The sequence below is a fragment of the Elephas maximus genome, chromosome 19 (assembly GCF_024166365.1).
Source record: "Elephas maximus indicus isolate mEleMax1 chromosome 19, mEleMax1 primary haplotype, whole genome shotgun sequence".
NCBI lineage: Eukaryota > Metazoa > Chordata > Mammalia > Proboscidea > Elephantidae > Elephas > Elephas maximus.
This window is the reverse complement of record NC_064837.1, coordinates 44289740-44300171: the sequence shown is the minus strand read 5'-3', so window position 1 is coordinate 44300171 and position 10432 is coordinate 44289740. Positions and strand designations below refer to the sequence as shown.

At 38.8% G+C, this 10432-nt stretch overlaps 1 protein-coding gene across 3 annotated transcripts in view; it reads right to left on the bottom strand.

The window, feature by feature from the left end:
• Window positions 1–506: 506 nt before the first annotated feature.
• The window catches only part of ZNF652 (zinc finger protein 652), a 68334-nt gene continuing 58408 nt past the window's right edge, over window positions 507–10432 (bottom strand). For 2 of the 3 annotated variants that reach the window (XM_049859303.1, XM_049859304.1), the window contains exon 6: window positions 509–9656. In XM_049859303.1, coding sequence (XP_049715260.1) covers window positions 9145–9656 — 512 coding nt within the window. In that variant the 3' untranslated portion in view covers window positions 509–9144. Of the gene's footprint in view, window positions 9657–10432 lie in introns of all 3 variants that reach the window. The other variant, XM_049859305.1, reaches the window with a different exon arrangement.

Genomic DNA, 10432 nt, shown 5'->3' with positions numbered 1-10432 from the left:
TGGAATGTAAGCTCAGTCTTGTTTACCGCTGAATCGCAGTGGGGAGAACAGGGCGCAGCAGATACTGAGCGCCCAGTTAACCTCTGTAAATGCATGAATGAATGTCGGGATACAAGCTGGTGAAGCAGGGAAAGGAATTTCGTCCCAAGTGCCATATTTTACATCCAAAGCTTGTCACTGAATGTACTTTATAAACTGTTTCCATCTGTGCTTATTTTTCTTTCTAGCTGGTTCAGAACCCAATCCTGATCTTCTCTGCAAACACTGTGCTCTAGGTATTTTCAGCTTTTTGCTCAGCTGGACAGAGAAGTGCTACTGCAACCAATCAGGCCCCAGCCAGGCAGCACTGCAAAAAGGCAAGGAATCACTCTAACTTTGGTCAGCAGCCTTAAAAGATCATTCATAAAGAGGCTGGGCAGGGTTTGTGGGCTGAGGCAGCCCATTACCATTACCAGAGAAACAACAACTGATAGCAAACCAGGATTGTTGCTCTTACATCAAAAAGGCAATTCATTAAACAAGGAGGCCTCACAATGTTGTCAACCAAGGGTGAAGAAGAAATGCAGTGAAGAAAGAAGGACACACAATGGATATGGCTACTTTTTTTTTTTTTTTTATACTTTGAACATTAGCATTAAGTTGGTTACCGTACACATCCAAAGGCCCAGCATCTCCGGAATATCATGAAGCGGCACACCTTGTACCGGAGTCTCACAAGAATAAAATATACAATGCTACATCGAGTGGTTAAAAATACACAAAAAAGTAGTTTAAACAATCTATAAATTTTTTATACTTAAAATCATGATTGAGTTGAAATAATAAAAAAAAGTGCATTTCAATTGCTAAAAAACAAAAATATTGATAATAGTTAACACAAGGGGGAAAATCAGTACACTGAGGGATCTGACAGGATGCTGGAAAAAAGTGACTCAGGGAAGCTAAGCAAAGTGGGCTAGTTTGGAGATTCAGGAGGGGAGCTCAGTTCCACTTCACTGCAACTCCCTGGGGCCAAGCATCTCTCCTCTCCCTGGTATCCTTCCCATCTTAAGAGACCCTGTGCTACCTACCTGTCACCTCCACAACTGAAAGACTCCTCTAAACTTCTGTGCAGCATGAGAGGTACCTGCCCTACACTAAGTCCAACCTGACCTTCAATTGTGTCTCCGCAGAGAGGTAGGAGAGGGACACTGCCCTATTCTGGACTTGACATAAGTACCCCAGCCACGTGGCCTTAATCCTTATGACCTAGCAGGCAGAACAGGGACCAAGCAGCTTCTGTTTTGTCAAACTCCTTTGGACAAATAATCAACATTCAACAACAAGCTTTGTAAACCTAATGCTAAACAATTCCTGGCAAGCAAACTGGATTTTTTTTTTTTTTTAAGAAATGAGGAAAAGTGCAAGTGATTTCAGTACTGTAGGGAACAACAAAAATAAACAAATTACACCTGACCACCTGCTACCTAGACCAATCACAGCTTCAGTTTTGTTTTTTGTCAAGTGTTGGAGTTATGAGTAGACACCACTATCTACCTGTGGCTAGTATTGCTCAGGGTCAGACTTGGCTTGGGGAAAGGGGATCAGGCAGAAATCAGTTAAGAAAGCCATTCCAGGTATGAATACCTCCTGGCTCTATAGGTTAAATATTTACTTCTGGTGTTTCCCCTCAGCTGATTACTGACCTGCTTACTGGGAAGATGCTCCAGTGACTGATTCTGCCAGAGAAGGAGCCCCAAGACAGGAAGCACCAAACCGGAATTTGCACGTGGAGGAGTGCCTGCTGCAGGGGACCTCCCACAGGTCAGAATGCAGAGTGTGAACTCGATGACTTGCTCCCTGGTGTAACAGATAATCCATCTGGAGCAGAGAAGACAAAGCATTTCCTCACTCATACTCCACAGTTAGCCCTGTCTCTCTCGTCCTTCTCAGAGATGTGACAGTCTGTGGTGGGGGTGAGCCTTGGAAGAAAGTAAGGACAGTAGCCTTCCTGCTCTGGCACTTGGCACATGATGGATCCTCCATGGAAAGGTCCTGGATTTTAATCTCCAGGCACTGTTATTTAACAAGCTATTTAGATACCTGACCCACTTTATGAATCCAAGGCACTCCGGGCCTTCACATCAATTTTTGCTGTGGGCTGGGCAATGACTACACTTAGTTATGGGGGGAAATGTCTTAAAAATCAAAATATATAAAGAAGCACTGAGCTGAGAGAGGATATCGTATAAAAGAGATTTAGAAGTGGCATCTTTCTTCAAAAGGTGGAGCATAAAGAAGCTATAGTACTTTATTGCTCCCTTGTGGACAAAGCCAGTACTGCTGATGAAAGAGAATCACACAGCCCATGTCTAGAAATAAATAAAACACGTATTGAAACTTATCACGGAAGATTGAGAAAACCATCAGATTTTCGGAGGCTCGGGATACAACTTTAGAAGTAAACATCAAAATTATGCCACAGTTTCTTTTTTAACCCAGTAATAAGATGAATAATCAAGCGTAGAAAAGGTATTTCTAGGAAGGTTAGAGGTTCTAGGAGAATAAACTACTTCCCACCAACTTTAAAAAGCAATCAAGCACAGTCTTGAGTCCCGTGCAGGAAGTGAGTTGGAGTCTCAGTCCTTCTGATCACACGGTCCCTGTCAGCTGTAAAAACAGGTAGGTAGGATGCTGTGTTCATTCAGAGGAGCTAGTATTCAGAAACAATTAGATTCTTTGGCACATCCAGTACAGAGACAGGCTCTTTAGTTGATCAAATCAGCTAGCACTGCAAGTTACTCAGTTTCCTTTTGAAGTTAAGCAAAATTCAGCTTCTACCCATTCTTGTCCCATGCCTACTTTCTACACCTTCCAAAGTCCCTTTCAAATAATTTGTGAGATCCCTGACCTCACCAGAGATGCTGAAGTCACTAGTGTGAAAGTAACCTGGAAGTGGAAATCTGGGGGACATTTCTTAGGGATAAGGACTCTCTCTGACACTTGTACCAAAGGTTTCCTATTAAAGATATAAAACAAGTCAACAGTCTGTCTCAAAGAATGTGAACCAAGGATGGCTCTCCACTGCTTTATTGTCTGGGACTCTGAAGGGAAAAGCCACAAATTTTAGATACTGTAGGTAGCCAGTTACTACCTGAAAGAGATCTATTTCTAGGTCATTAGTGGGGGAAAAGCAAGGCAAATTAAAGCAAAAAGTATTTTAAAACAACAAGAAATCTTTGTTACTTCTGTAACATAGAAATCTATCTTTTGCATTTTGTAAACTAATCTTCCCAAATAGCCTTCAAATGTGCTGAATTTATTATCAAACATAGCCAATTCTTACAATTTTGCACTGTCCAACCAAAAACAAGCTATCACAAGAACAAAAGGTTATGAATTTATTAAGAGCTGCCTTCTTAAGACTCCCACTCTCATGTGGTTAGTCAGTCTTGAAAACCTGAGTATTATTAGCTTTAAGAAAAGAGACGTGAGATTTTAAGTCAGTAAGAAAAGATTTTGACTAAGGCCAAAATACCCAATAGCATTCTTTCATTCACTTAAAACAAAACAAACAAAAAACACCACCACAACAACATAATCAAATTTTCTCCTTTTAAAGAGTTTCATTTGTTTTCGGTTTTGGAGGAGAACCAAAAGGGAGCAAGGGACTGGTTACAAAGCACAAATTCAATTTTGGCTGTGAAAGATGAGCCAATTGCTAAAATGTTTTCTCAATAAGATACTCATATCACATGGAGAACACACTGCAACCCCCTTTTTATTATACCCTTCACATATTATATTAATCATACTTTGAAAATTAATTAGATGAGAAAAACTAGAAAATCAAGTAACTGGAGGTTTTTGAGGGAAATGGGGATGAGAGAGATCAAGAATCAATAAAGGACTTCTGATAAACACAGAGCAATTCTGAATTAATACAAAAAAAAAAATTGGGTACAACCTTACAAAATGTTCTTGGGGAGAGAGACCAGGTGGGAACAGGGCAGAGCAACAGCAGCAGTCAGGATCCCTTCCTCAGAAAGGGGAGGCATTTAGGAAGACTTAAGATGAGAAGAAGATGTCCAAAAGAGATACGCAATGACCTTTCATCTTAAAGGAACGTCTCGTTTCCGGCAAAAGAAAAGAAAGCAAAGAGTAAGGTAAGGATAAAATCTTTCATCATTAGAGCTGTAATATGTGAAGAAATAAGATATAAATAAAAGTTAAAAATGTAATCTAAATGACATGGGAGAACAAAACAAATACGTTCAAAATTAATATCCAAGGTTTTACACCTAGTCTGTAGAGCTAAACCAATTGGAATAAGGGTGAATTCCAATACTCATGGAGAATGAAATAATCAGAGGTAGGATTTAGACCAGGAAGAAAATGTTCCAGGATGCTGGCTTTTTGAAGGCACTCAAGAACAGAGTGAGAGACACTGAAGCTGCAGTGAGAAAACAGAGGATTAGAAGAGAGGTGTATACTCACTTATCTGCCATAAAGAAATAAAAACAACTCCAGGAACATTGTGACAATACATATGTTATTGAATAACACATAGAGTATCAAGTTAGAAATCTACTTCATAAGTAGTTTCTTACAAGAATGTAGCTTCTACTTAAGAAACAAGAAAGAGAAGTTTGTTTTCCTGATATGCAACTCTGCAAAATAGTTTTGACTTAAATGGAGAATTTGAGAAATGGTACATTATCTTTAAAGTTGGGACAACCAAGGAATTTGACTTTCCTTTGAATCTTGCAAAACCTATCCTCTAAGACAAAAAGATCTGATCGTAAAGTCTATAAAAAGTCTAGAGAGTATAAAAGTATAGAACTGTAAAGTGGATATATTGATGGCAACTTTTATGGCTTCCATAGAAAGTATAGAGAGGATCTCTGGTTTGCTTTATCGAGGTAGTGTTCAGGGTTGAAAGGTCATTATTTATTACACATGCTACAGATAACAGGAGCAGGTTAGTTAGTTAGGGTGCTGTTATTGCATAATAATGCCACTATCTCTAATGGCTTATGACCTTTCGCTCCTGAAAAAAGGATCTTTTGAGAAATTTCCTATCTTGGTTTAGACAAAGGAAAATTAAAACCCAATATTTACTTGTTCAATTTTACAGTTGGAAGAATTAAAGTGAGTTGATTTTTTAATGGTAGATAGTTGATAAAATTTTTAAATGTAACATCCCCTTTTGCATTAAATACTTCCCATACTGTCTAGGACAGCATCAAAATGCTCATCATGTGAGTCGGCAATGCAATAAAAGTTGTCTTTTCTATACAGTAGCTCAAACAGAAGGGTTTCTCTAATTTTAGCTTTTTTTTAAAAAAACATTAAAACCCACCCACCATTCTGTGTTTTACCAACTGAAATCTGCAAGATGGCGTAAATATATATACATTAGCAATGGATTTCTATCTCTGCTTTGTTTTTTCAAAATTTAAAACTTCCAGTGAAATCAAAATAAAACTAGACATACACATCCTTTCAGTAAACATAAAAACTTTAAAAAAATTTTCAGGAAGTAAGAAATTCAAAGTTTACAAGCATCTCTTCAGAGCATTTTGCCTTCAGTGAGGAAGGACACTGAGGGACAATCAAATTATAGGAGAGTTCTACCACAATAAAAGGTATTTCTAGCAAGTGTAGCTTTAGAAAGATGGTACAACTATGGTAACGTCCATGCTCAGTCATTAATTTAAAACAGTTCATGTAAATGGTGGACTATAAAAGTATAAGTAACTGAATTGCAAAGGTTTCTTTGAACTATGGTTAAGTTTTATGTGGAAGCCTCCCCTGCTTGCTAAAAATAAGAATTAAATCACAAATATATGTGGAAACGAAGCCACATGCATTTAAGCTGTTCATCTTCTTTATTCAAATTTTAAAATCTAACTCAGCATGAGCCTACCTGACACAATTTGATAAAGCAGTAGCCTTTCATTAAGGCCAAGAAGAGTTTATATTTGAATGATAAATCTATGAGAAAAGAATAATGAGATGCAATGACACAAAAATGCAACGTCAACTCAAAAAAGTCCCTGTGAATTTTCCTCAAATAGGTCTTACTCCTAGCAATGATACAAGCCTTTGAAGACAGTAAAATTAAGTAATGGGAGACAGCCTCAACTGATATCAATATAATGCTGAAATGTGGCCTTTGTTGTCTTTAAAAGACTGACATAAGTACAGATAAAGGCTGAGAACTCAAACTGCTCCATAGGTCTTTTATTCACAAACAGATAGCAAGTAGGTAATAAGTTCTGAAGAATTCACAGGATGCTGTAGCATATGTGGGAGGGAACATGCCATGTAACGCAACTTTTATCGTCGTAAAGGACCCCAACCAAATTTTCAACCCTGAGTCTGAGTTTTGAGCATGTTAAACCTGACGATACGTATGTTTAAGGCTTAATCCTGCAGTTCTTATATTCGGAAGCATTAATGTCATGAAGATTCTTAATGCATTTCATTATTCACATTTAATACGACACTGATAAGGAGTCATTAAGTTTCTGAGCAGTTCTCCTGAAGACCACAAGTCCTAAGTCAGGGGAAAAAAACTAGGTGTTTACAGACTGTTCCACAACACTTTCAGTAAGAATTATACTGTGTGACAATGCCGATTTTTTAAAAAATCCTTTTTGCTTCTGTTAAGGATGGTGGTGATTATTTGCTTAATACTTTTGTTTTCCTATATAGCAGATATTTTCTTATGGCTATATTCACTTGAATGTAAAAATCAAAGATGACTACCTGAATTTTCCAGTGTATAATTATAGTACACCTCATTAAATTAAATGGTTGATTCAGTGATCTCAAGTCTAGAATTCGGAATTGCTGCCTAATACTGTAAATTTATTTAGAACAAAATAAGATATAGCCAATTAACTGAGGTATAATTTACATCTTTCCCCCCCCCCAACCATTTTAATATAACAGGCTTGATCATGAAATAGTGACATGTCTATGTAAAAATGTAGATTCACAAACTGGTCATGGAATGCAAAGGAGACTGGGGGGAGGGGAGCAGTAGCTACTAAATATATAACAGTCATAAGCAAAGAATTAACTTTCCTTGCTGGCTTGGGTACCTGGATATACCCAGGTATACCAAATACTAACATTCTTTAAAACCGACATCCAAAACAGGAAGAAAAGTATGTCTGAGGTACTTCTCTGCCTCATTCCAAAATTTTCCTATGCTCACTATAGAAGACAAAGGCAATAATCAGAAGGAAGAAATCTGGAAATATTAAACCAAAATACTAATAGAGAATGTGATATTTTTAAAATAGTAACTTAGCTTCAATCGAAAGAGTTCCATTTTCTCTCTTACCACAGAGTTAATCAGCCAGAAAAGTGCTTGAAGCATATCTGCACATTTAACTTAAAAATTAAAAATAAATAAAAGCCAGGATTCCGATTCAGGCAATGATTCAATAGCCCATGGACAAAAGGAGGAATGAACGAATTTGAAGATAAAAAATGAAAAGAGAGAGATCTAGCCTTGGCTAGAACTCAGTTCTCTAAGATGAAGAAATACAAAAGTGTTAGTTAGCTGTACTGAGTCAGGTCTGGATCAACTGATCAGTTAAATATAACCAGCGTGTGAGTCCTTCTGTTCAGCCTTTCCTGTAACAGGCTCCTGATTGACCATTCTCTTTTGAAGTTCCCCAAACTTTAAAAAACTAACCTGCCTAAAAGGTATTGGAGGGCTGCTGTCCTTACCAGCTATGAACGACAGGATCACGTAATTATTTGCAGAAAACAGAGCAGCAGAACTTCGGAGTTTCCCTCACTACAATTTAAATCGTGTTAGTATAGCTCAAAGTTGTGGATATATTCAGTGATATAACTGATAGTTTAAAACTCGTGTCCAATTTGTGTTCTCACCCAATTTCTCTTCAGTCACTATCAGCAACATTGTTTGTGATTTCAGTTTACTATTTTATCTTCTTATAACAATTCTAAAAAAAATAAAGCAACCTCAAAATGGGCAGTGTATTACAGGAGACTTAATTTGTCATCCCATAAAAGGATGTGAGCAATAGATGTGACTGAAATGAAACAATCTCCACTACTTCCTCCTCTTGATGGTGAACAGCTTTACTCAGATTTTCAAAACATGCAAGCTCTTAGGTGACCTCCCTAGAACAAGGCCCAACCCTCTGCAACTCATTTCATTTCACGCACTGACTAAATTAAATGAAACACGGAGGACAGGAGCACGTCAGTGAGCCTAACAGGCATTTAAGTATTAAGTAGGGAATCAAAACTACCAAGAACATATGCTAAGTTCTGAAAGCAAAACCTCATTTTTGTAGTAACCTGGTCTGGAGACCCTCTCAGATACATCTAGTCTCTGAAGCACCTTTGCGTTGTACGGATGTAAGAATAATTTTGAACTATAGAAGTTATATCCATCTTTAAGAATCACATTTTGATGATTATAAAAATTTTTTTCTATTTTACAACATAGGTCCAGCTACACTGAAAAAATTACACCGCTTATTGAAATACATTTCCATTTTAGAAACAGACTACTAAAGAAGTCTATACAAAAACTCTAAAATAATTTCTGTAGTAAAATAAAGAGTGCATTAGGAGAGCTACACAAAGAAGAAAATTTTTGTCTTTCTCTATAATGCTTGATATACTGTGATACGTGGCCAGCCCAACACTGCAGCCAGCACCAAAAGCTGAAAAGAATTCCTTACGATACACAGTGATACAATTAATGCTCTGGATTAATCTCACAGCCTTCCCGATTAGTACAAAGGACACCAGGCCTGTCCCCTCTTTGAGGAGAAGTCCAGGATATAAAAGCAAGCATACCTCATCAGCTGATATGAAATTATAAAATTTCACAAGTCTTAGTATTTGAAATTTATAAAAGTCACCAGAAAATGCAAGCAAATTGGGCGTTAGTTCAGTGGTTCCCCTGGTTAGATGACAGTTTCCTCTGGGAGCTCAAGGTTGTCTTCTGGTTCATTCCCTTGGATCTTCTGATCTACCAAGACAATGACAAAGCTCTTGGTGAGGGCTGAGGAGAGTCTGACAGCTACAGAAATGCTCACCAACTCCCTCCTTGCAAGTCACATATAGGAACTCAATTCCTGGAGAACACACTTGAGGAGACGGATGTTAATGATGCTGTGCTGAACTGTTCTTCTCCGCCAGGTGCCGCAGAAAGTTGTCCTCACTCTGGCCTCTATGATTTAAAGGCTCGCTCTTAAAGAGAGCTGGAGGTGGGGGGAGGTGAGGGACTGGAGGGATGGGAAGGTGGTGTGGGTGGTGAGGGTGTGGGTGGATGTGAAGGTGTGAGAAGGGGTGGGGGATAGGCCGAGGGGGAAGAGTGCTTACAGGATTCATATTGATTGGAGGGACTGGGGTTGTGGGTGTGTTCACCACAGAAGGAACTGGGGTGGCTGGGGAAGTTGTAAGTGGGATCTGGACAGCAGGTGGCACATTCACAGGGCTGGTCACCCGAAAGCACTTCTCCTTGTGGGCCTTAAGCATGTTGGAGAAGCGAAACCGCTGGCCACACACATCACATGGATAGGGCTTCTCGCCTGTGTGAGTTCTGCGGTGCCTCTTCATGTTGGGGCGGCTGGTGAAGCTTTTGCCACAGATTTCACAGATAAAGGGTTTCTCTCCTGAGATGAACACAGACACGCAAAAAAATGATTAACATGCCAGACAGTAATTATGTGCTCATACTATTCCTCATATTAAAAAAGGAGATTACCACTCATCCCCCTTATTGCATATTATGTTCTAAGAATCATAAAGGAGTCCCCCAAATTTGGGACTTACCAAATCAGAGCAGATATGAGTAAAACTTATACATAACCTACCATCTGGGTTTGGTTTTTTTTTTTTAAAAAGCGGTATTTACAAGTAGTGATCCTTCACTTCCTACGCAAATTTCACATCTTACATGAATAGTTGTTCAAGTGGCTTTCCTGTAACTAACACCACAGATGAATCCTTCATTTCAGTTTAGCCAAGTTAATCTGTAAGCAACTTCTGACATTCCAACCCAAAGTAAGACTTTGTTCCAAATACCCCATGGAGCAAATCTGTCTCTTCACGTTTTGCTGTTGTTAGGTGCCGTGGAGTTGGTTCTGAGTCACAGCGACCCTATGTACAATAGAAGGGAACACTGCCCGGTCCTGCGCCATCCTCAAAATCATTGCTACGTTTGAGCCCACTGTTGCAGCCACTGTGTCAATCTTGTTGAGGGTCTTCCTCTTTTTCACTGGCCCTCTATTTAACAAGCATGATGTCCTTCTCCAGGGATTGGTTCCTCCTGATAACATGTCCAAAGTATGTGAGACCAAGTCTCACCATCCTGGCTTCTAAGAGCATTCTGGCTGTACTTCTTCCAATATAAATTTGTTTGTTCTTTTGGTAGTCCATGGTATAATCA